The 25,112-nt window shown below is 39.8% G+C and overlaps 1 protein-coding gene across 5 annotated transcripts in view; it reads left to right on the top strand.

Moving 5' to 3' along the window:
• The window catches only part of gria1a (glutamate receptor, ionotropic, AMPA 1a), a 127,513-nt gene that overhangs the window by 65,923 nt on the left and 36,478 nt on the right, over positions 1 to 25,112 (top strand). For all 5 annotated transcript variants that reach the window (XR_005130606.1, XM_017698359.2, XM_017698358.2 and 2 more), the window contains exons 6-11: positions 1,390 to 1,548; positions 5,395 to 5,562; positions 8,045 to 8,149; positions 9,923 to 10,033; positions 12,794 to 13,000; positions 14,747 to 15,180. Coding sequence is in view for 4 of the 5 variants with exons in the window: in XM_017698359.2 (XP_017553848.1) it covers positions 1,390 to 1,548; positions 5,395 to 5,562; positions 8,045 to 8,149; positions 9,923 to 10,033; positions 12,794 to 13,000; positions 14,747 to 15,180 (1,184 nt within the window). In the remaining variant the exon portion in view is untranslated. The remainder of the gene's footprint in view (positions 1 to 1,389; positions 1,549 to 5,394; positions 5,563 to 8,044; positions 8,150 to 9,922; positions 10,034 to 12,793; positions 13,001 to 14,746; positions 15,181 to 25,112) is intronic.

Below are 25,112 nucleotides of genomic sequence, written 5' to 3'. Positions count from 1 at the left end.
CTAGCCAGTACATGACTAGCTAACACAGCTTTTGCTGTTGTACACGCAGCATTTTATTAAAGTTCAAAAAAGTTTATTTGATTGCAGAAATTTGTGTTTCTGTGTTGATGATTCATAAGGTTGCATGCTGATTTCCAGACTTTGGGGCACACTTCCTTAAAAAATGGGGTATAATTGTTCACCATGAGGCCATGAGGGATAGGGATGCAGTCTCACTTCCTGCTCTGTTCAGTAATTTGAAGCATTCTGCCCACGTGTAATATGCTAAACTGCCGCACAAGTGTATACACAGTTTCTGTGCAGTGCACATGGAAAAACACAAAATGGGCTTCTGTAACTCATGCATATGCAATTGAGAGAGAGCTGTGTACCATATGTGAAGATCATGTAAAAAGGTGAAGAAAGTGGTAGTACAGCTGATTATATGTTCCACTGAATTAATTAAAGTTTGACAACTTGACGGCTCCATTATTTCACAGCAACTTTTAAATGCAGTTAGTGTGCGGGTCTGTGCGTGGTTTGTGTGAGAAGCTGCTTCCTTTGTAATTCAAACATTAAATTCAGGTGCATTATGGGCACATACTGTGGTCATGTTAATGCACATACTGCACACAGGCATAAAAATGCCCTTTGTGTTTCAGTAGTGGCATAAAAACATGGGATGGCATTTTTTACTTTATTTTCTTATTTAAAAATTCAACTTGATAAGTCTTAATCTTTCATCTTCATTTTAAAAGAAATCAAAAGGATCTTAAAAAATACCAGTAAATGTAAAATGTACGTATTATTGAAATGTAGGGGATAGGGTTTGGGACAGCCACCTCCTAATAAAAAAGTAGCCTAAATTATAATTTAGTATAGATTTAGCTTATTTGTATCTCAGCTAATGCCTTGGATTTAAATAGATGATAAAATAATCTTTGTAAAAATCTTTTAAAAAATTTTTAAAAATTTTTAAAAATTTAACTTCACATTTTATAAAAGCCAAAAATATGATAGAGATAAGTCATCTTTTCACAAGATCAGGAAAATTCACTCTAGAGGTGGCCCTACTGTGTCCAATCAGCATATAGAGTATTGCATGTGATGTAAATCTTATGGCCGTTCCAGCGTACAGACAAAATGCTGAGTTAGAATAACTTTATACTATTTTCTTTCTGAATGTAATTCTATATAAATATTTCTATATCTAAATATTTTTTTCTACAGAATGTCTGTGTTTGGTGTTTTTCCCCCCAAACTATTTGTTATCCCTATAAAGTTAACAATTTAGATGTACTTTGTTCTTGGGTTTTTTCTTTTAGTTTTTATGAGTATTTTGAATATTTATGCTTTTCTTTTGTGAAGCTGTTATATGCAAGGATTTCCTTCTGTTATTCTCTCTTGTAGGGGTTTCTGGACATTGATCTGACCGAGTTTAAGAAAGGAGAGGCCAATGTGACAGGCTTCCAGTTAGTGAACTATGATGATCCGAACGTGAGCCGGATAGTGCAGCAGTGGATGGACTTTGACAATAAAGACCCAAAAGTTCCAAAGAGAGGACTGAAGGTAAGGGCTGTCAATAGACCTGTCATGTTGCACAAATGAGCTGCACTCATTAACAAAGATGGAGAGTCGCCCAGATTTGAAGTGGGTGGTACAGAAAAAAAGACACTGCACAAACATGAGGCAATTTTGGAGTGAATCAGAAATGACGCCAATTACTACAGCGTTTATAGAGAGGGAGGAGAGGCGTCGCCTCAGAATTCAATTTAGCAATGGCATGCTGCTGTTTTTCTCTGACATATCAGCCTGTTTATGAGAGGATACTCATTAGCTGACACACATTTGCGCACATTTGCTCACTCTTTTACAGCAAAGCATGAAAACAGTCTGCATCATTTTAGGGCTGTCATGATTACTTGATTAAACTCTACACTCTCTGTAACTGAAGGCATTTGTAGGTAGGCTGTGTTTGATGAATATCTTTCATAGGGCCAATCAAAAACTCATAGTGATCACAGGCAGTGGTCAGTACACAAAGCAAGGATGAGTCAGAGAAACACCAAACAAGGAAGATGATAGCTGAGAACACACAGGAGTGCATGTATGGGCTGTTACTGACCAGCCTCAGGTGTGTGTAATGACTAGGGAAGAGTGATGCTAGAGTGACCCACTCTAGACCAGGCAGGTCCAGCTAAAGTTTTCCAGAGGGGAAAGACATGTGACATATCTTCCACAAGTGTTTCTCAACCCTGGTCCTGTAGAGCCTCTGCTCTGCAGTTTTAATGTTTACCCCCTTCCAACACATCTGATCCTGCTAATCAGCTCATTAACAGCTATTATTGGGTTAGAGTGGCAGGCAAATCACTATTATGTGGGCTTTCAGGAGCAGGCTGAGAAATACTGATATAGAGAGTATATTCTAATGTGTGTACAGCAAAGCTGATCCTCCTAATGAAATAAACAGAAAGCTCACGAAAGTTTTAATTAACTGTTTAAAAACCTGGTCATCACTTTAGGTAAAGCATATTGGCCATACCATACAAAGGTTGTAATAGTATTTTGAGTTACGATTTCAAAGGAGCTGGCACTTTTACAGTGGATGAAGTTGTTCCTCACACCATTCAATTCACTGGCTGGCTACAGCAAAAGTTCAGCTTTCAGATACGTTTGTAGAGTTTTTCTGTTGGTGCTTTGTTGTTGTTTGTTTTTCTGTCTGCTTAGTAACAAAACAAAGTACATGAAAGCATATCTGTGATAATCCATCTCTGTTAAGCAAGGAATACCTTTCATGTTCTTTGGAGGCAATTCATACTGCATGTATGAATCATCCAATGTGTACAGCCTCTAATTTATGTACTCACACTGTACTGACACAATTGGTCAGATTGACATGCCGCAATGTGGGGGCTAACACTAAACGTGAAAATGCGACCTCTAAACAGAGTTCTGTCTATGGACAATTTCTAGTAGCTGTTTAGTTCAAAACAACATGCAATGCATCAGAGTACCAAGTAAACCCAAGAAACCAAACTACAGCAGGTTTGCTGAACTGTGCATGGAAGCTAAAACCAGGATGTACATATGTAGGACAATATAGCCACAATTAAAAAAAATTCACTGTGTTAGTGTTTACCTTGTAATTCAAAGCAGTCAAACAAGTAAAGTCAACATATATGCAAATGTGACTGTAATTGAAGATAAATTTGTAAAATCTGCTCAAACTTCAAAACAGGCAATCAAAATTTCTGGGATGATAGATGGGTTATTTAGGTATGGATAGTAAATGCCCTCCCTATCCATTCATCCCACTACTCAGTTGGAGTTCGTTTGGGCAGTTAATTAGGCATGTCTTCCCCCTCACGCTACACGTCGAACAACAGACAATGAAGCTGAAACTCAAGCCGAACCTGAAATTTAGTCAGGAACGACCAAAACTGGCTTAAATACAGGCTGCAATTGCACAGTGTTTGCCTGGCTTTAGTGCATGGGGTGTTCAGGTCAGGATTTAGGTTTACCAGTCATTCCTGGTTGGGTCAGGTTTCAAAGTTGCAGGTAAGGGTCGGGGCCAGGCTTCTTGCCCAAACAGATCTCTAATCTACAGTAAGAACCAGAGCCTGATAGACACATCTGTTTAGATGGATTTAGATGCACAAGTCCTTTGTTCATCTCTTTCCTATAAAGCATTTTGGAATCTTTGAAAGGATGTGCATGGTTTGTTATTGTTCAGTTAAAGGAATAGTTCTGAAACTCGATGCCTTGCTGCCTGTGCTATCTCGTAAGTCAGTGCCTTAGAAGGCAGTGTTGAGATGAAGGTCTCTGCAGCTGTTGCCAAGTTACGATAGCTCACTGCTAGATGTTAGCATTAGATGCAAGCATGCTGAACTTTTTATAACCAAAGTAAAAAGTTTTGTATTTGTATACAAACCAGTCTCTCTCCTTCACTATGCCAGTACTGGTGTCCTCTGTTATTTTTTCCTTACTGCATCAGTGCTGAGGATTACACATAGAGGGACGTGTAAGGAGTGTAGGTGTATTCTTCACTGCCTTATACATCTAAAAAATAGCCGAACACAGGAACTTCAGCAGCAGTGTTTTAAAAATATTTGGAAAGACTGGGTTCCTTCTTACCTCAGAATACTTTCAGAGAAGGCAACATCCATGATTCTCCACTTACTCTAAGTGCAGCTGATGAGCCAAGACATGTTTGTTTTTCTCCTTCTTTAGTTTATAAGTGGCATTGTTTATCTTTATTTTATATGCGATATGATTCTATTTCTCTTACAGTGAGCAAGACTAACACTATGTACCTGCTGAGCGACATTTTACAACACAGTGCGCTACAGCCTCCGAGAGTTTGAAAGTGTGGAAAGCAGGAAGTTACACTGATAATATTGTAGTTCCAGTTTAAGCTTAAATGCAAGGTGCAAATGACAGGGAGGCCCAATTGAGCCAGCCCCCCTTTATTAACCTCTTGGACCCCCTGAATATCTCAAAATCAAAATTTGGGGGTCCCTGAAAATAAGCTTAGTTTGAAGCTATTCATTAGGGACAAATAGACACTCAAATACAAATTCAGGAAAATGTCATTGTTTGGCTGCTTCACCAATGAGTCTCTGTCTTTAATATTTTTAACTAGCTAACTAGAGATGCAGCACTGGTCTGCCTCAGAGTGGTGCTGTAGAAGACCCAGTCTTCTTAGCCTAGCAGCTGTAACTATACCTGGGATACCTCTTAAAATCTTTACAGTATTCCATAGTATATGTGTAAACCTAAAATATTTCCCAAGAGACTGGTAGACAGAGTGAATTATTAGTGATTTCTCAAACCAAAGACCAAACATTAAACATTTTGTTGCCACTGAAGGCATTTGCTTCTTTGGCGGCTATAGCAGCCTGCCATTGCTGGAGTAGCCAGCCAGCATGGGACCCCCTGAATAGCAAGAGGTATTTCGCAAACTGCTTAAATCTATGAATGAGGTGTATCCATGCCGTTTATCTAAATCTTTTTTTAATGTGCTTGAATACCTTCTCAACATAATTTGAAGCAAGTATATGAAAATTTTGATATTTGTGGAAACAGCTTTTGTGACTACTGATACTCCAGCACTTGTAGGCTGCTATAGCTGCCAAAGGAGCAAATGCCTTCAGTGGCAACAAAATGTTTAATTTAACCATTCTTCTTCTGGAAATGCCATTTTCTACTTTAAAAATGGGCTCTTCCACACATTCACTGAGATCTTACACATCTCTTTGGAAAGTCATGTGAGTTTGATCTTTCACTGATCTGTTTCTTCCATTTTAATTGTTTCTAGTCTGTACATTACTTGATAACTATTATTGTTAAAAGTGACAGCCATACATCAAATATAGTACTCTCCTCTATTTCTTGTTCTTTCTCTTGTGTGTCCAGTACACCGGAGCCCTCACGTACGATGGAGTAAAAGTGATGTCCACAGCCTTCCAAAACCTCCGCAGGCAGAGGATTGACATATCTCGTCGTGGCAATGCAGGCGAATGCCTAGCCAACCCGCCGGCTCCCTGGGGCCAAGGCATCGACATTCAGAGAGCGCTACAGCAGGTATTCTACCTGAAGTGATATATGCAAATAGAGTCATATGCAAATAGAGACTTATGCATGCACACGCACACAGACACACACACACACACACACACACACACACACACACACACACACACACACACACCCCTATACACACACAGATACATACACACGCCCACAGAGAACAATTCATTGTAACGCATAAACTAACTCACACACATGACTGACATAGATTTTGATCTATTTTGAGAGGCCTGAATAGAGCACCAAGAAACAAATTACATCTCTATTCTGCCTCATAAAGTTCAGGCTGATTGGCCAAAGAGACTAGAGCAATCGAATGTGACACGACAGATAGTAAACAAACACAGTTGGCAATAAACCTTTATGTTGGTCATAATCTCATATGACAAGATATATTTATAAATAGATAAAAGAGAGAATGAACACCTGACTTCGTTTTGCTAGCCGGAGGCAGCTTTATGTCTCTGTGCTGGTGGCGTCTTATGAAAATACCAACACAGAAGATTCAAGCTGGCAGGCAGTATGCCATGAACAGAAAACCTACTATGACTTGAAACCCTCCATAGGGAAGTACTTGCTTTCTGTTTAAAAGGATCATGAAGAGGAAAACAAATGCTTGTCTTGTCTGGAAGCATATATAGTGTTTCAGGCCTTGTGATTCACAAAATTCTTAATTCACTTCGATACAATACAGTGATGTATTGATTCATTACATTTTGTGATATAGGAAAACAAGGAGATCCTGAAACAAATGTGTCTCAAGTTAATATGTTACATGTAATATATTAATGTTTCCTTTTTTTATTACAGCATTGTAGAAGTGTAATATTTGAGGCTTTTACAGTGGCACATTGGGATTTTGCCTGGTCTATTCAGACCTCGTACCTGATATGACCTAGAATTAACATCTGTCTGATCAGTCTGATGGCTGCAACAACTAATTAGCAGGAATAAAGAATAAAGGAATAAAGGCAATGAGCTGCAGTTTGAAACTGTTGGTCTAAATTGTACTATGCACTATACACTGACTGGCCACTTCATTAAGTACAGCTACCTTGTTTATATATTCTTTGTCCATTTTATCAGCTCCATTTACCATATAGGTGCATTTTAGCTCTACAATTACAGACTAAAATCCATCCATTTCTCTGCATTATTTGTTATCCCGATTTTACTCTGTTCTTAAATGGTCAGGATTCCCTCAGGACCACCACAAAGCATGCATTATTTGGTGGTGGATCATTCTCCACACTGTAGTGATACTGATTTGGTGATGGTGTGTTAGTATGTGTTGTGGTGGTCTGAGTGCATCAGACATAGCAGTGCTGCTGGAGCTTTTAAACACTGTCCACTCACTGTCCACTCTATTAGACACACCCACCTTGTTGGTCCACCTTAGAGATGTGGCATCAGAGACAGTAGCTCATCTGTTTCTGCACAGTTTGCTTTAGTCATCTTCAAGTCCTTCATCTGTGATCTCAGGATGCTAGCTGGGTAGTTTTTAGTTGATGGACCATTCTCAGTCCAACAGAGATACTGAGGCATTATCACTGAGGTGGGTATTTTCCTCATGGCTTGGCTGAGGTTTAACATTTTTGGTCCAAATTGAAAGCCTAGCCCTATAATCACAGTTTTCCACTGCTATGCTACATATCATCACTATCGGACTAAAACCTTGGATCTCCAAAATGGCAGCTTTACTATATTTTATCATTGCTATTATTATTATTTATTAACTTATATTAGAAGTTAATGTAACAAGTTTTCTGCGATGGACTGGTGACCTGTCCAGGGTGCATCCTGCCTTCTGCCCATTGACCGCTTTGATAGGCTCCAGCACCCGCCGCGACCCAGAAGGAGAAGCGACTTAGGTGTGTGTGTGTGTGTGTGTGTGTGTGTGTGTGTGTGTGTGTGTGTGTGTATGTAACAAGTTTTTTTAAAGTAATTTTAGACAATTTCTATTAGCCTATTCATGATGAATTTTTAACATACTGCAAATTATATGAAAATAAATTATAAATATATACATATAAGTAATAAATAAAAATGGAGATACGTTTGTGCATGACAGCAATGATAAATTGCACTTGCAAACGCTTGATGATGTATATGAGAAAGTCCCTGGTGTGGTGCTGTATTCGGCGGGTAAAGTGTTCCAGACGGAGGCAGGCTTTCTCAGACTAGCCTGAGGCTGTGTGTGTGTGTGTGACGTGAGTGGAGAAGGCTGGAGTGAGGGAATTCAGCCCGTTTGTTGAGAGGCAGGCTGTTGAAGTTGTTGAAGCAGATGCTGAGCTGGGTCAGTTAACCCCATCATGCAGACCGAAATCGCCCTCTGCTGCACACAGGGGAGCGCACTGAGCGAAAAATACACTTCCCACAAATGCATCAGAGAGCGAGAGGGGGAAAAAAAAGTAATGGCGCTCGAGCACTTTCATCTTTGTCTCACTAAAGCTTCCTCTCGGGGCTTTTGTCTTAGGTGCGGATCGAGGGCTTAACGGGACACATCCAGTTTAACGAGAAAGGCCGACGGACCAACTACACGGTCAGCGTGATGGAGCTCAAACCCACAGGGCCAAAGAAAGTAAGTCCAGACATTTCAACTGAATTAACCTCTGCTTAAGCTAAAGACACAGCTTTCTGTGAGGGTGAGTTAACCTGTTAATGTAGAAGCAGCTATTTCTGCTTTTTATTCACATTTAATATAGTGATTTCACATTTATTCTGACACGTGAAGAACATGATCTACTAAAGCCAAATGGTTTATATCTTGTTAGTGTCACAAGCGCACATAAAAAAGTATATACTAAGAATACATTACCTTACAATAGTGTGCAAAAGTCAGAGACCACACTTCATTTATTTCATTTCTAGCTAAAACAATCATTAAACAGAAGTGATTCATTTTTTCATGAGATATTTCTAAGAGGATTAGATATTAATATTAATAATGCATTATTATGAATTAGATATAAGATGACCTGCTTACATGAGGAAGGCAAGGTCGTGAGAAAACAGCCCCTAACGAGACCTGGTAGACCAGCAAAACTGTCACCATCAGATAAACATTATTTAGTTTTCACCATTGAGAGAGAGGAGAAAATCAAGCTACCAAATCAAATCAGATCAACTCTTGCTTCTGATTTTAAAAACCCACAGGTGTGGATCCATTGTGAGAAACCAACTCAGCGCTATGGGTCTGAGAAGGCAGTATCACAGCAAATGTAATTGACATAAAACAACTTTTCATTTTCACAGAGGAGCTAAAAACATACCTCACACTTCAGTCATTTTTAATTCTGACTGAGCAAATTAATAATAAACCCTTAGCACTGTGTTTCTTTTATACAGTGATAGAAAAAGCAGTTGCACACAGAAATCTCCAGTTCAACTTGTAGATATATTTTGTGCACATCCCAACTGCTCCTATGGCAGATTTTGATGAGTTAAAGACCTCCTGCACACAAAAATGTGTTTTTAAAATGGTTACCTCCTCTTGTATAACTTATCGTGATTTGTAGACTCATATTTGTACCAGATGTTACCACAGTGCAGAGCTCACATTTTCCCAGTGAGAGCACAGGCTCACATCTGAGCAATGCTTGTTAGCATTGGAGGCTAGTATTAGTTTAGCAAGAAAGCCTAACCAGCTTTACAAACAACCAAGTAGGTTCATTCCAGTTAACTGAAGCCTCACTGAGGCAAATTTAAAGAATACAGACTCAAACCTGAGTAAGTGAAACTGAGTGACTGGTGCAAGAGTGGCATAAAAACTTACAGTGGGAGTTAATGCCGTTACACGCCGAATGCACACCAGATCTTCACAGATTGGGCAAATGCTGACATTGGGCTTCAGTCCATTGTTGAAAAAAGAGATGTAACTCAGTGTTTGTAGCCCAGTTTGAGGTCCATTTGAGCTACTTTTAGATATTCTTATCCTTTTAGTACTTGTGAAAATGTTATAGTTCTAGCCAGTTCATCATCTTAGTTGTCATCATGCCAATGCCAGAGGTGACCATATTTGGTCAGCGAGTTCTTGATACTCGTGACAGTTCACAGAAAAGGAACATGGCACAAGATATCGTCAGATGCACACATGCTCAGGGAACATTTATGATTTTTGCAGTTTGCACATAGACAATTTAAACATAGGTTGTTCTTTTTTTTGCGTTTTAAATTATGACTTTAGGTGTACTTTAAAGGTGATGTGGCCCTTGAGCTGAATTTATCGCTGATGATACTGACAAGATGTTAAAAGACACTGGTTGCAATACTGTCACTTTGTAAAGAAATATTTTGTGGAGGTTTGTGATTTCATTCCTCATTTCTTTCCTGTGATTTCTTGATTTGTTCTTAGGTGGGTTACTGGAACGAGGATGAGAAGTTTGTGAGCACAGCGGCTTTCACTCCAGGCAGCAATGAAACCTACGGATTTCACAACCGCACATACATCGTCACCACGATCCTGGTACGGCTTCTGTATTGCGGCTTTAGCTCACACTCAAGCGCAAAAATGGGTTTAAAGGCCTGGCGCCTCGGATGAAAATATGGATTTTACAGCCGAAGTTCAAAGCTTCTGTGTATTAAGAATTCATTGTCGTGTTGTTCTCAGTAGGAAGACGTTGTTTTTCTGTTGTCTTCTAAATATGGAAAAGAGGATGCCGCATTTTGCTCCTGTGCTGCTGGTTTCCACAGCCTGTAGATGTGCGTTTTTCCCTGGCCCTCTGTGAGATGATGATAGTGGCGTGTGGTACAGATAAAAGTGCAAAGCCACTGTTGCACTGGATCAGTGAATGAGACATTACTCCTGCTCTCCCAGCCGAGTGTTTTCATCTTATTCTTAAAGGCGGGGCTGGAATTGAATTCCCAGCAGAAGCCAAAAATTCATTTTCCTCTTCTACCCCCTCTGTTCTCTCATTCTGCTCTGAGCTCCTCACCCTCACCATATGTTTTAGTAATTCCTTCACATCCGTGGCTTCACAGGGCATTTATTCACCTTTGATATGTGGCCTGTCCATCTATTGGCTGGATGGGGAAAAGGGCAGAGTGGGTAGGCAGACCTGCTGAAGGAGGGACGTGGGGGGAATGGACGATGGAACTGAAGAGAAGGTGCAGCGTAGAAGCTAAATTCTCACTTGGGAGCTGAACAGAGAGCAGGAGTCACTCTAAAATATACAGTGTGTCCTACAAGGCCTCTCTTGGCAAAGAAACTGAATGACTGCATAGGTCAGGGTGCTGTTTTATAGGTGGTGGTTTTCTGGGAAGGTTTAATTCCTGGCGCCACAGACAATATATAAGTTGGATTGCTGTGTTTGTCCAGTGCACATATCACAAAGCATTTAGCTTTTATACTCATCAAAAGTTTTGAGACACCCTTGTCTTATTTAGGAATTTGCAGTGATTTTTTTCTCATTCCCTATTGCTCACAGCAGAATGTCATAATATTAGTATCCTTTCTAATTTTCTAAATATACTGGCCTAATTTCACAAAATAGTGACAGCTTTTCACAAAATATTTATATTTTTCTCAATATAATCACTTATTAATCAATTTCAGGAACACATAATAAAAGTATTTGAGATACTAAGTCATTATTTCAACATTGTAAGTCATTATTAGGGGATATTAAGTAATTATGTTGACTTGCCCAAGGAGACAGTACTGTTGGCTCTGGGGATCGAACCTGTGACCTTCAGGTCACAGGGCTGGTTCCATAACCTCCAGCCCATGACTGTCCCAATATACTAGTCAGGCCACAAAAGAATCTGTGAAGATATAGAAACAGAATAGGTATCAGTAATATACAAAGTATTTAGCATCTTTCAGTATATTTAGAGTCCAGTTTGTTTGATTGTTCTTTCTTTCTTTCTTTTTCTTTCTTTCTTTCCCGTTTGTTTGTATATATTACAAACAAAATAACTGGACTGGAATATACTGAAAGAGGCTAAATATATTACTGATAAATGATCTGTTTATATTTTTTTATACATGCATTTATTTTACGGCCTGACCAGTATATCAGTTCACTGAAAAATATTGGTCAAGAATAGTGGTCCACAGTATTTCTAGTATCAGCCATTAATATAATCCATATTGTGATGAAAATAAGGGTTTTTGTGGCACTGCTGAGAATTAATTACTATGAGTTTTTTCTCCTATAAACTTTTTTGAAGAAATCTCATCTCAATCCTATTAGACTGGTATGGGTATTTTCTAGATGCACCAAACAGTTTATACACCAGTGCATGGAGTGGCAAGATTTTTTTGTTTGTTTTTCTCCAGCAGTGACCAGTTTGTCAAATTATAATAAGAAGGATTTATCTAGTTATGTGCTAATTGATTAGTCAACATCAATACTGCTCCTCACAAAGGACAGCTGTTGTGATTCAGTTCACTCTCTTCTTGGTGGGTTATAGTTTTGGGGTGAAGGAGGTAGAACAAACCACTCCAGTTTCTGATTGGTTTCAAAGTAAGTAGCACCAGAGAGAACCGGCTTTCCCACCCATTTCCTTTGAGACAGAGAGATGTTTTCAAATTATGGCTACAAGTGGTTCAGCACCCTTGTGCTGATGCTGATGCTGAGTTAATGTGAAAATATCATTGAGGATATGCAGCGATCACTTCTTGGCAGAGGCTCACTAGGGAACTGTCTAAGGCTTTCCCATGGTCTGAGTTACAGTCTGAGGAGGTATATTTATACTTGAGTGACTTTATGAAATTATTTTGCCTTCATACTCTTTGGCAGATGACAGCAACTAGGAAAGTAGCACCACAGTCAGGAACACATGTCTGAGAAGTACTCCCAGCACAGCAAATGAATACAAAAGTGATACTGAAGCATACAAAGGCAGATAAAAGCTAGATGTTTTATTAGCCTCCTGTGATATCTTGTTGTTTGTACAATGTGTGATGTGTACTTTGGCGTTGAATAGAGTTCTGTGAGCTTGGGTGGGTGGGGCTTTAGGGGGAGGTCCATCTTAACATATTATTGAATCAGTTAATATAAAAACTATCTAAGGTAACTTAGCAGGGCTCAAATGTGACATAAATTTCACTTGAAAATACACACAGTGGTACACAATTTGTTTTCCATTTTTCACACCTTATTCAAGTATCTAATCCACTTAGCAAATACTTGGATAAGTTCAGATATCTGTACATTAGATTGAGCTCCTACTATTGTGATATCAGTGTGGTAGTGGTACTCAACTGTCTCCAACTGTCTAGGAATCTCCATACGTGATGCTGAAGAAGAACCATGAGCAGCTGGTAGGAAACGATAAGTATGAGGGCTACTGTGTGGAGCTGGCGGCAGAGATAGCTAAACACGTGGGATACCAATATAAGCTCAAGATCGTGTCTGATGGCAAGTATGGAGCAAGGGATCCAGAAACCAAGATGTGGAATGGGATGGTGGGAGAACTGGTGTATGGAGTAAGTATTTTAATGACTGTTTATTTACGCTACCATTTATTAAGTCATTTAGCACAAGCATCCCACTTATCATGCCATAACGTTATTTCTCACTTTCATATCAGCCCTAAATTGTCTTTATCAGTGCCTCCAGATTCAGCAGTATAATTATCATCATGTTCAGGAGACCATTACTCATTTACAATGGCGGGTTTAATCATTTTATGGTGTGGCCTGTCACTTCATTATTTATTTCTTCAAAGACAGTGATTCAGTTGAATGAGGTCCCCAGAGAGGAGTGTTGAAGGAGAGAGTTAGAGGAGAGGTTAGAGAAGGTCAGCTCTATTTACTTTCTCAGATAAACAGCTTCAGACTCCCCTGTCCAGTTTCTTTCACCCACATATTCGCATCAGTGTGTGGTGTGCTTTGTCATGCCTTTACATCTGAATTTTGAATAACGTGGACAGATTTCTCATTAAGGCTCCATTTTGCAGGAGGTGGAATGGGAGAATTGAAAGCTTCTTCCAAACATTTTGCAGCCGTATTAGGAGAATACTGGTATTTAATAAAAATGTAATGATTTTTTTACTGTGAGAGGGTTTTGAGCTGCTCCAGAGCACCTAAATACACTGTTCTTACCATATTCCTACACTGAGAAAACCTAACGCATTGAATTCGACTGTGTAAATCATTTCCACATGAATAAAAATAAATGAAAATCTAGAGTTCACTTACTTTTGGCAGTGATTGTGTTGATCTAATATCTTTCATTTATATGAAAGTGATGTACAGCACTGTGTAAAAATCTGAGACCTCCATTCATTTATTTACCTTCTAGTCAAAACATCCATTAAGAACAATTTATTTATTGTCAAGAGACGTTTCGGAGGGGCATTGAATGATGCTTCTGCATAAGAAACGGGAAATATTCACTTGAAATAAGTGAAAAAAACAGGTTTAGAATTCAACCTGGAATTCAAAAAATTATTTAGAAAATATAGAGAAAATGAGGCTCCACTCTTGCTTCAGGGCTGAAAAACAAAAGTGTTTTTCAACATTATGGGTCTGAAAGGATGAGTAGCTGGCAAGACACCCTTACTGAAAAAAAACTCCAAATCAAACAAAGAAGCTGAAGGTGGTACAGAGTACATAAACATCAATGAATGTGTTTGGAATTATTTGGATCATGAGAAGCAGAAAAGACTTGACTTTGGAGGTATGGAAATACTGAAAAGCAAGTCTCCCAAATTACAGAAACTGTAATAAAGACAAATAGTGGACACAATAATACTGAGAAACTCATAATATTGCTACTGTTGGAACAAAACCTTTTATCTCCATTTTCATAATTTTTCAGTTTTTGACAGTCTAAAAGTGCCTTTTGCTCTTTGCATTGTGTGTAAATTTCATGATGAATGTGTAATAATAGTGGAAAAATTCTGGTTCCACTGACTTACATTAAGAGTAAAGTATGTTTTTGCTTCTCCTGTAAAGTTTCTATTTTAGAGATATGAGGTTTTTTTCTGAAAGCAGCAATATATTTAGTTGTTGAGGCTTCTGTGTAATTTTCTGTTAATGTTGTTAATTTATTGGTCATGTTAACTGTAAATTAAGTAAATGAAGGTTGAAAGTCTCTGACTTTTTCCTAATACTGTCCAGATCTGAATCAAAGCAGAATGTAGTGCATTACTTTTACAATGTTATTACTGAATTCTTACTTGCCTTATTATTAGCAGCTGAGCCTCCTCTGTATCCTGTCTACCGCAGAAAGCTGATATTGCTGTGGCGCCGCTGACAATCACCCTGGTAAGAGAGGAAGTCATCGACTTCTCCAAACCTTTCATGAGCCTGGGCATCTCCATCATGATCAAGAAGCCCACCAAGTCCAAGCCTGGCGTCTTCTCCTTCCTGGATCCTCTGGCCTATGAGATCTGGATGTGTATAGTGTTTGCCTACATTGGCGTGAGTGTGGTGCTCTTCCTGGTCAGCCGCTTCAGCCCATACGAGTGGCACGCCGAGGACTATGAGGAGAATGCTGAGGCCAACCCCAACCAGCCTTCATCATCAACGGGCCAGACAGGCCAAGGTGGACAGAACCAGCCTCAGCAGAGCCCGGAGCAGACCAACGAGTTTGGTATCTTCAACAGCCTGTGGTTTTCTCTGGGAGCTTTCATGCAGCAAGGCTGCGATATCTCTCCCAGGTATGATGGCGATTGTGATGACGGCTTCTGTTCACTTGTTAGGGCAGAATTGATAGTCAGCTTTGAAGTCAGTGTATTTGGATTGGGGCAATCAGGTTATGAAGAAAACATCTACAGCCATATGGTGTTCTTCTGATCTTGTTAGGCTTGTCAGTGGGTGCTAATAATCTGTTAGCGTTCCATAGCTGTTAATGAATTGGCACCACTCCATACGGATTGCTGTCTTCTGTAGCTAATGACTGTTTAATCTGTGTTGGTGGTTCCTCAGGTGTTTGTATCAGGTTCGTTTATGCATGCTGTTCAGTTTAATTTGAGTTGTTTTACTCATTTCTCCTCAGCACTGCGAGTCTATGGCACATACAGAGTTACAGGATAGGGCAAGACAGCTGTGAGCACTTCAGCACGGACTGGACTCGGCCCACTGTTCCAGCTCTAATGAGAGGGGCAAAGCCACTCTTTGAAATTTAGAGATAAAAGCTGCAGAAGTGCTTTATTCAATCCATTGTCACAAAGCTCAGTGAGAGAGGGCAAGAGAGAGTGCAGAGTCTTTGCATGGCTGCCTGGCTCTCAAAGGTCACCAATTAAAAATCTAATTTAATGGGGATGAAATTAGCAACATGAAGAGAATGGCACTTGGTGGAAGGGCACAGAGAGGTATGTCCACAGCAGCATGGCTCTGAGAGAGGAGGAATGTCAGGGCCTGAACCCTGGAGCCGTCACTACATTAGCCTTTACAAGCAGGGCAGCCCAAGAGAATACAAAAGTACAGACAGCAGGATTTCTCAGGAAAACAGAAATGTGGATTAGGAATGTTTACAGCTACTTAATTTATGCTAGAACTATGCCATCCATTCCAGGAGCCAGAATCCTGAAATCTCCATTTGTTACGCTAAATCATCTAAAGGAAAAAATACTCAGGCATTAAGTTTTATCAGGGCTGTAAAGTTCGCTCATATTTGCTACATTACATTAGGATTTGCCTTTTAAGAACAACACAAAACAGTGGCTATTATCTGCTAACCTATCTACTATTTTGTTCTGTCAAATAGAGAATAATAAAAAACAGTCCAAGTTGTGCTCTGAATTGAACTCTTGCGTTCGCTCTGAAAAGAATACAGTGCATCCAACAAGATGCATCTTTTATACAGTGATGGAAACACTGTAGCCGATTCTACACACTTAAAGTGATAAAATGATTTTACTGTTGCCAGCAGCTGTTTAAAGGAGGGGCATTCCCCTGCCTTGTTTTAAACCAGGTACCAGGCTCTTCAGAATCATGTGGTAATGTTGTCAAGGATGGGATAGACAATGTAGAAAAGGCAATTGTAACTACTCAAGCATTAGCCACTGTTTGAAAGAAAAAAAAATAATGAAAAGGTAATTTTCAGTGTTACATTGACAGTCATCCAGGTGTAGAAGTCCATGAGTCATCACTATCTAACCCCTGCACTGATTTGCTCTAGTGTTGGCATTAACTAATTAACTTTTTTTAAATTAATTATTTTTTTGAATAACAAAATTTTTTAGTTAGCTGCCAAATGTACGGTCGTGTTACTGATATGTTTATCCTGCTAGTGGACCAGTTTATCATTTTTGTTTATGATTATATACTAATATTAGGCGGAAAGACTATTTTTGTTCTTCCTTGTGGTTAACTGGATATCCTTTTGTTAACTCGTATCCACACGAATATAAAAACTAGAACTGTGGTTGTTTTGGCTATTTTTGTTATTATGGTTGTCTTTTTGTTATTATGGTTGTCACTTTGCAATAAAACCACCAACCTAAAGTAACCAGTAAAACTACTAACCTAACCTTAACCTTTAGAATTTGTGAGTTATTACTCACACTTGCTTTACTTTAATAGCATTTTGTATCGGGTCTACATGACATGAAGCACAAAGTGAAATCGAATGAAAATTTTAAATCAGCACTTTCAATAGAATTCTTCTGCTTTGTATCACAGAGAGTGACAAATAATTCTTATGGAATTATACCATCATTCTGATATTGTCTGGAACAAATGCCAAAGGTTAATAAGCCAAGGCATGTTTAATTGCCTGTGCTTAATATTATGCTTGTTTGGTGAAATTCTTTAGCACTTGGCTCTTTGCATCCTGCGTAAGTCATTTAATCGATACAGTATTGATTTCTGTTTTTTTGCTAGTGTCAGCCTAATTACAAACAAGTCATAAAATGACACAACTTGATGACAAAATCAATCCCCTTGACTTTGTTTCCATCTCACCAAACACCCCCTCCCACCCAGCCTCCCCTAGTCCCCCCACATCATTTTAGTTCCTAGCATTTCAGTACCCTCATTTCAGAACAGTCTGGCAGAACGGAAAACGTAGGCGATATATAAGGCTGCAATAAGGATTGAATGTGTTGTCTTGACAAAGGAGCTAAAATGTCAGCAGTCTTGTCGGGGAGGGGGGGGGGGTGGGGGGGGCATTATGTGTGTGAGGTGCTGAGCTCCCCTGTGAGGTACCCTAGTGTTGGGGAGTAGTGAGGTTTCAGAGGATGTTAATTAGATTCTGTCATTTCTCCCATCACATCGCGGTGTGACTCATAAGCCAGCGAAAGGAACCGAGAGTTGTGTGGTGATTATGACGAAAACTTCAGCGTCAGTGAAGAGTAAAAGTGTAAAAACAGGTAGCCGTGCAGCCTGTCAACAGTGTCACCAGTGTTAACGCTGGATGTGCTGTGCTGTCGTTGCCTTGTAATCACACCTTTGTAGGGAATCTCCTGAAGTGATTCTTCTGCAACACATACCACAATGCAGGGTGAGAGCGGAGGAGTGAGAGGAGAAATGCAGCGCTGCTCGATGCTCTAATCAGCATTATCCCACTTTGCATTTCTCCATGTGATCAGCCAAAGGGGATTACAAAACTCATGAATTTACATGGCCTCACCTCCCACTTAATGAACCCTGATAGGCTGAGTGGCGAGGGGCTACCACGGCTCTATGGTAACAGTCGATAGGGTGTTGCATATCTGCTCCTGCCTGGTGTGTGTTTATTCCCTCTAAACGCCCTGTTTACTTCTCTAGCTGCTCAAATGTCAGACCTGTCACTCAGAGACCTCTCCGTCATCAGGCTTAATGCATGCCAGCCACTCCACTTCTGTTTATCTACCGGCACAGGTGGCTCTTCCTATACCAGGATCTCAAATCACACATTCAGGCTCTGCTTTCTGCCCTCCCAGCTCTCAATCCTGCCTTTATAGTGCAGAAAACGTCCATTTACACTGACTGCAGTTGCACTTTTTAGCCAAAATTCAGGCATGCTCAATCTGACCCTTTCCTTTTTCTTTATTTGATCTGCAGGGCAAACATATTAAGGCAAGCAATGATGGTTTCAAAATTCTACTGAATTATAAAATTGACAGTAAACTATTTAAATAGTCAGAATCCAAACATTTCTTATACACTATTACAGCTGCATGCAACACCCCCTGGTTAGTTAAAAATGAACACATCTTCTATAGAGAACACACTTTAATATGGCAAATTTAAGTGCAGAATTTCAGTTTAACTGATGTTAACATGCTGGTCAAGAATAATTACATAAAAAGTGCTATACTGTTTGCAGACATTTTTTTTTCAGTATGGTAAATACAGCAAATAAACAAACTGTGCACTGAAACATGCAAAAGTGTGTTATCTGTAGATGATGATGACATTATCAATTAGAAAATCAACAAAACATGCTACAGTACCTGACATTTTGCATGCAGCTGTATAATTTAAGAATAGTTCCACCAGTTTGCTTTGTTTTTCATGTAGTTATAATTTTATTAGTCTTATATTTACATTCCATGCATTCACACTTGCTGTCAGACACTGCTGGAATTTGGTAAATATTATGTTATTCATGGTGTTGGTACCAGCTGGTCTAGATAATCCATTTGGGTAGCATGATGACAAGTTCTAATGCAGTTTACTAAAATACACTGAAATGCCCAAGAGGTTTTAGATATTAACGGAGTAAGTGTGGGGTAAAATTTACAAAGTGCTCTGTAATTATTTTTGTAAAATGATGATGCCAAGACAGTCAAGCTGAGAGGTTCAAGTTGCTAAGCTGATAAAGGGCATAGTGAAATACATGAGTTATTTGGAGTAACAAGTAAAATACTTGGTTTTAAACATTTACATCAGGGGTGCCTAGTCCTGGTCCTGGAGATCTACCATCCTGCAGAGTTTAGCTCCAACCCTAATCTAACACACCAGATCCAGGTGATCATGGCCCTCAGAGGCATCTGACTATATGAGCCAAGAACTCTTCAGTATGGCAGATTTCAAGGACCAGAATTGAGCACCCCTGACTTACAAGGTGTTTCGTATAATAATGCAAAATTGCACTATATTTTTAACCCGAAAAATAAATCATAAGGACTTTGAAGTTACATGGCATAAAATGATGGCACAGCATTTATTTATTTATTTGTTTGTTTATTTTGCAGTAGATGGTAAAGACTCAGTAAAACCGCAGTAATAATTGTTTCTACAGCAGCTCAGATTCAGTTGGTTTAGAGATACTAGGCAGCTACAGACCTCTTCATAATTTTTTCATGTACAATCTTTTTTACTTCCTGCTATAATTACCTGGTGCTTTTTACCCAAAATAATTACACAGTAGTGTGGAGTTTGTACCTCACAGCTAGAACATGTGGGGCATTTCAGTGTAATTTAGCTAGACTGCCTTGGTGACCATCTTATTACCCAAAATAATTTGCACAACCTTTGCAGGATTTGGCAGAATTTTCATTTGCGTTACATGACTGTAGCATGGCATGTGCTACCCCCGTGCTCAAGGAGGACGCTGGAGGCAGGGTTCAGGGTTGCAGCAGCCATATATTTAATTCTCACCCAGATAAACACAAAGCAAACACAACCAAACCTAAACTAAAGATACACTGGCCACTTTTCAGTGGCTTCAGCCAGCTAGACTTTTCAGTCTTTTATCACTTCAGCTTTTAAGCTCTTCATAGTCTCTGATGCTGCTGCTCGTCTCACTCACTCGGTTCCCTCTCAGCTCTTTTTTTAAAGGTGATCACGCAGCCAGATCAGCGTCAGTTGGCTCTCAGTAAGGGCAGTGTGAGCACCGAGCCGAGAGGAAACGAGAGCTCGCTGCTCTGGCCTATCGTCACTGCCTCCAGCTGGCAGCTCAGCTGCCCGGGTCGAACATGAGGTGTAGTGAAGCGGCCTCACTGTGTAACGGGGCGCGGCCCGGGCCCGGGCCGTGGAGCTTGGGACTTTCTCCTTTCCCTTGTGCCTCTTGTTGCTGGCACCATTGTTGTCCTCCTCCTCCCGCCATCACTCGCCTTACTTGGAGCTCGGGCTTTGCGCTCCGTCCCCCACCCACTCGCAGCTCTCTCCCCGCCGTCCTTGCCGGCTTCGTTGCTGCTCGATGTTCGGGGGTGGGCGCATGCCACAGTGACATATAAGAAATCTACACACACTGCTTTGGAAACACTGTTTTCAATCATATAAATCCAATTTTGTTACAGGTATGTAAAATATCCATCCATCCATTTTCTAAGCCGCTTCTCCGTCAGGGTCGCGGGGGGTGCTGGAGCCTATCCCAGCAGTCTTCGGGCGGAAGGCAAGATACACCCTGGACAGGTCGCCAGTCCATCGCAGGGCAGACAGACAGACACAGTCACTCACACACTCACACCTAGGGGCAATTTAGCATGTCCAATTGGCCTGACCGCATGTCTTTGGACTGTGGGAGGAAACCGGAATATGATGTTAATATTCTACAAAAAGACTATAATGTTTGAGAAAACTGTAACTTTAATAAAATTATTATCTAGGATGATTTCATTTGAAAAGCTGTGAATATCTCACTCAAGTACCTATTATTAGTAATTTTATGAGAAGAAACTGTTATAAATAAATTTAGAGTTTAGAGTTTATTACTGTTTTTAACACATCACAAATTCCTGTCGTTCACATTTTTGGGTGTAGTTGATAACATCTCGCTCTATACTGTATGAGCTATTATTGAATAACAGTTATTAATAGGACAAGTAATCATATTTTTTGGATTGGTAGTGTAAGGCTACTGCTGTCGTTTTACATCAGGCTTCATGTGTAGACTTTGGCTGCCAACCCTTTGGTTGTGTATTAATAAACATATTACTGGCAATTATCTTTTGAATAAATGCACTAGTAGTGCCAGATTAATAACACATGAAGAACAATGGTTTTTATTTAGCATTTTACTCACTGCACTGCACTAAATCCAGATAAACAGACATATTTCTGCTCTCTTAGTATTGATACATACATACATATCGTCACATTGCCCACCTCTAGTCACTAGTGTAACATTCTGCGTCCCACTGCTTTGTAATCACCGTACTCATCAGTTCCATTATGTACTCTGGCAAAGAACACTACGCAAACCTCAGGTCTACTCTTGTCCAAGACGCCCCACCCCCAACCTGTTCTCCAAAACACCACTTCCTCTTCCACCCTTCAGCTGTTTCCTTATCTCTCCCTGTGGTGCTGTGCCAGTCCTTCCTCTCACATGGCCACTGAACTCTGATGGCTTTGGCGGTTCTGGCAAACGGGTGAGCTTGTGGGGCATGTCTCCTTTCCATCACACGGCCGTTACGCTGATGATAGCTCTCACAGAGAGGGGATCTTTTTCATATACCCGACCACCGTGGCGTGTCAAAAGCAATCTGCTATCGTCGCGCAAGCACACTCTGGCCTGCCAAAACCAACAGAGCTTGCTGACGCTGATTAACTTTTAATATAAAGGATTAGAAAATTACTGCGCTTGTCTTTGCGCACATGCTTCTGTCTGTTTTCTCCTGCTATATTTGAATGACCACACTGATATGCCCTGCTGCTTGGAAAAATAAATCACCGTTGACATGTGTACTGTACACTCCTACCTGCCTGAACGCCAATTTTACAGCTCAGCAGTCAAAATAATTCACCAATGAATTATGTATTTTGTCACCCATTCTGGTTCAGGCACTTAATGATTTAGGAACTGTGCAGATTTTGTCTTGCATTTTATGACCCTAACTGTCTAGAACATTGTAAGAACTTCTCAGTGCAAATCTGTGTTTCGAATTCTGTGAATAGTTCTGTGTTGTTACCCTATAAAGCAATTTGCACTGCAGTTTTTACAGTGTTGCTTATAGTCATATGCTAAAATTTGAACATCCCCAGATGATTTTATAAGTGATGCATAATGCAATATCCACAAATTTTAGTGCACAATTTATGTCTATTTGCTAAGTTTAACCTGTTGGAACAAAGAAAAACCGTAAAATATAAAACATGTCAAAACCTTTGCAAAGGCTACATTTTATATTTTGTTTTTATACATTTTGTGTTTTACTTTTCTGTTTTATTTATGCTTTGTCTTATTTTTACATAGAAACCCAGAAAAACCTGTCACTTGAACAGGTGCCCAAACTTTTGCATGCAACTGTAATAATGAAGAAATGGCCTCAAGTAGATTGTGAGGAGAGCAGCCAAAAATTGTATTTTAGTGCATGTAATGTAACTTTAAAGCAGCACCAAGTATGTTTTGGGGGGTTGGAGACTCTGGTATAAATAACTGGCCACAACACATGGATTAACATTATGTAATGTCAGTTGTGCTTCGAACCTCTTCCCAGAGCTGATGAATCTGATGATTGAAAGTATGTTGAAAAAAGAATTCTAAGAGAACTCAGTCAAAGCTTGGTGAAGCATGTGTCCGAGGATGTAAGTGCCGTATTTCATTTCTGTGTGTGTGACGTTAATACATAAAGATGCATGACATGGACCGAATTCCTACCACAAAATCTGACCCAAAACATCAGATTTACAGAGCCACTATTAGGCTTTACTGCAGTGTACTCACACCATATTGTAGTATTTTTTCTCCCAAGTTTGTTAATGCAACCTACATAGTTCAGCTTTAAGTAAATGCAATGAAGTAAATGTAAAGTGGACAGGTCAGCGCTGAAGCTGGACTGTTCCAATTGCAACTTCTTACTGAGGAAATGAACAGCAGAAGCTTTTTCATTTTTTTAATATTATTTCCCCATTGAATCAATCCTTCAGGGGCTTTATTTAGCTCTTACTTTGCAATTCTCTAGATGTTTCTAGATAACTATATCTGGTAAAATGCCTCTGTAGACTATAGTACTTCTGTTGAATTGCCTTAATCAGTGTACTGTGTCAAGACTGTATCCATGCACACTGTTGCACTAATAATGCACTTTCTAATATATTTAAATCCAATCCAATATGCTAAATTTATTTTATGATATAATAATGTAGTAGGTCCTTTTTTCAATAATTGTCCTGTATTTTATCATTCATGTTTATCTTTCAGAATCTAAAGCTCTGCTGTAGTATGTAGCTGTTTATTGAGCACCTTCTAATCCAAGATAAACACTCACATATACCAGTTGGCCTCTATCTAATTATATCAGATCTTTTTATCCCAGGGGAAATCAGTTGAAGGCCTATATAAGACTTCTATTGAACGTCTCAGTCGGCTACATTACCCCTTAATAACATGTGTATCATTTGGCACAAGATTGCATCACTCACAGCATACTGAGTCAGGTAGAGCTAGATAGCACACGAGGGTTTTTGAGAGAGAATAGCTTAAATATACTCCATATCAATAATAATATTAAAAATACTTCCTTGGTTCTGTGCTCACTGTTCATTTTATCAGCTCCACTTACCATATAGGTATACTTCTAAAATTACAGACTGTAGTCCATCTGGTTTTCTGCATAATTTGTTACCCCCCTTGCACCCTGTTCTTCAATATCTATAGGACCACTACAGAGCAGTTTTTTTGGATAGTGGATCATTCTCAGCACTGCATTGACACTAACATGGTGGTGGTGTGTTAGTGTTTGTCGGGCTAGTACGAGTGGATCAGACTGCAGTGTTTATACTGTGTCCACTCACCGTCCACTCTATTAGACACTCCAATCTTGATGGCCCGCCTTGTAGATATTAAGTCAGAGACAATAGCTCTGCTGCTGCACAATTTGTGTTAGTCATACTCAAGTCTTCATCAGTGGTCACAGGGTGCTGTTGGCTGGATATTTTTGGTTGATGGATTATTTGTAGTCCAGCAGTGACACTGAAGTGTTTAAAAATTCAATACACTCCTACCAGTTCAAAACACCCTAGCACACCACCACCAGATAAGTGCCAGTGCATTGCTGAGAATGATCCACCACCCAAATAATACCTGCTCTGTACATTAGCAGTTATGTTGTGAGCAGTTATGACACTGATCAGTCGTAAGTGCTGTTGATCCAGCCAAGTCATCTGGGCAGGTGAAGAGAATGAGATGAAAAGAACAAATGGCTGGTTTGACTCGGTTGTGTTTGTTAGTGCTGCAGGCTCTGACAAGCAGAGAGCGACTCAGGGACAAAACCTAACTCTCTGCTGATCAGCATCCTGTTTGGAGAGCTGAAACTGCTGCCATGGCAACGCAGGAAGACACGGGTATTTCCTCTGGAGTGGCACGGCTCGCAGTGTGAGAGCACTGCTGACTGAGTACCATTATCAGCCCCACTGAGTGCGAGTGTGTGTGCTGGCAGTGTATGTGTGTTTGCTGCCTCAGTCTCTGTTTAGCCTTTTGTAGATCCATATTTATGTTGTACAGCTTATGTGAGGCTATATACTGTTTAGCTGTCACTATTTATCTGGAATTTGGTGCATTGACAAGCCTGACTAATGCTGTTCCTGTGTACTATATGTACAGTGTGGGTGGATGCAGACAGGGCCTATGGCCTAAGATATCTGGACTGCTGTCAGGAGAGAATAATTGGAGTTTACAGCAGGGAGGAGTGTAGCTATGATTATGACTTATATATAAAAGTGAACAGTGTTTCTTTCTGTACAGGAAAAAAAGTTACTCTTATATATCTGCTGTTTTAAC

The sequence above is a fragment of the Pygocentrus nattereri genome, chromosome 8, assembly GCF_015220715.1.
Source record: "Pygocentrus nattereri isolate fPygNat1 chromosome 8, fPygNat1.pri, whole genome shotgun sequence".
NCBI classification, from domain to species: Eukaryota; Metazoa; Chordata; class Actinopteri; order Characiformes; family Serrasalmidae; genus Pygocentrus; species Pygocentrus nattereri.
This window is presented reverse-complemented; position numbering and strand designations above follow the sequence as displayed.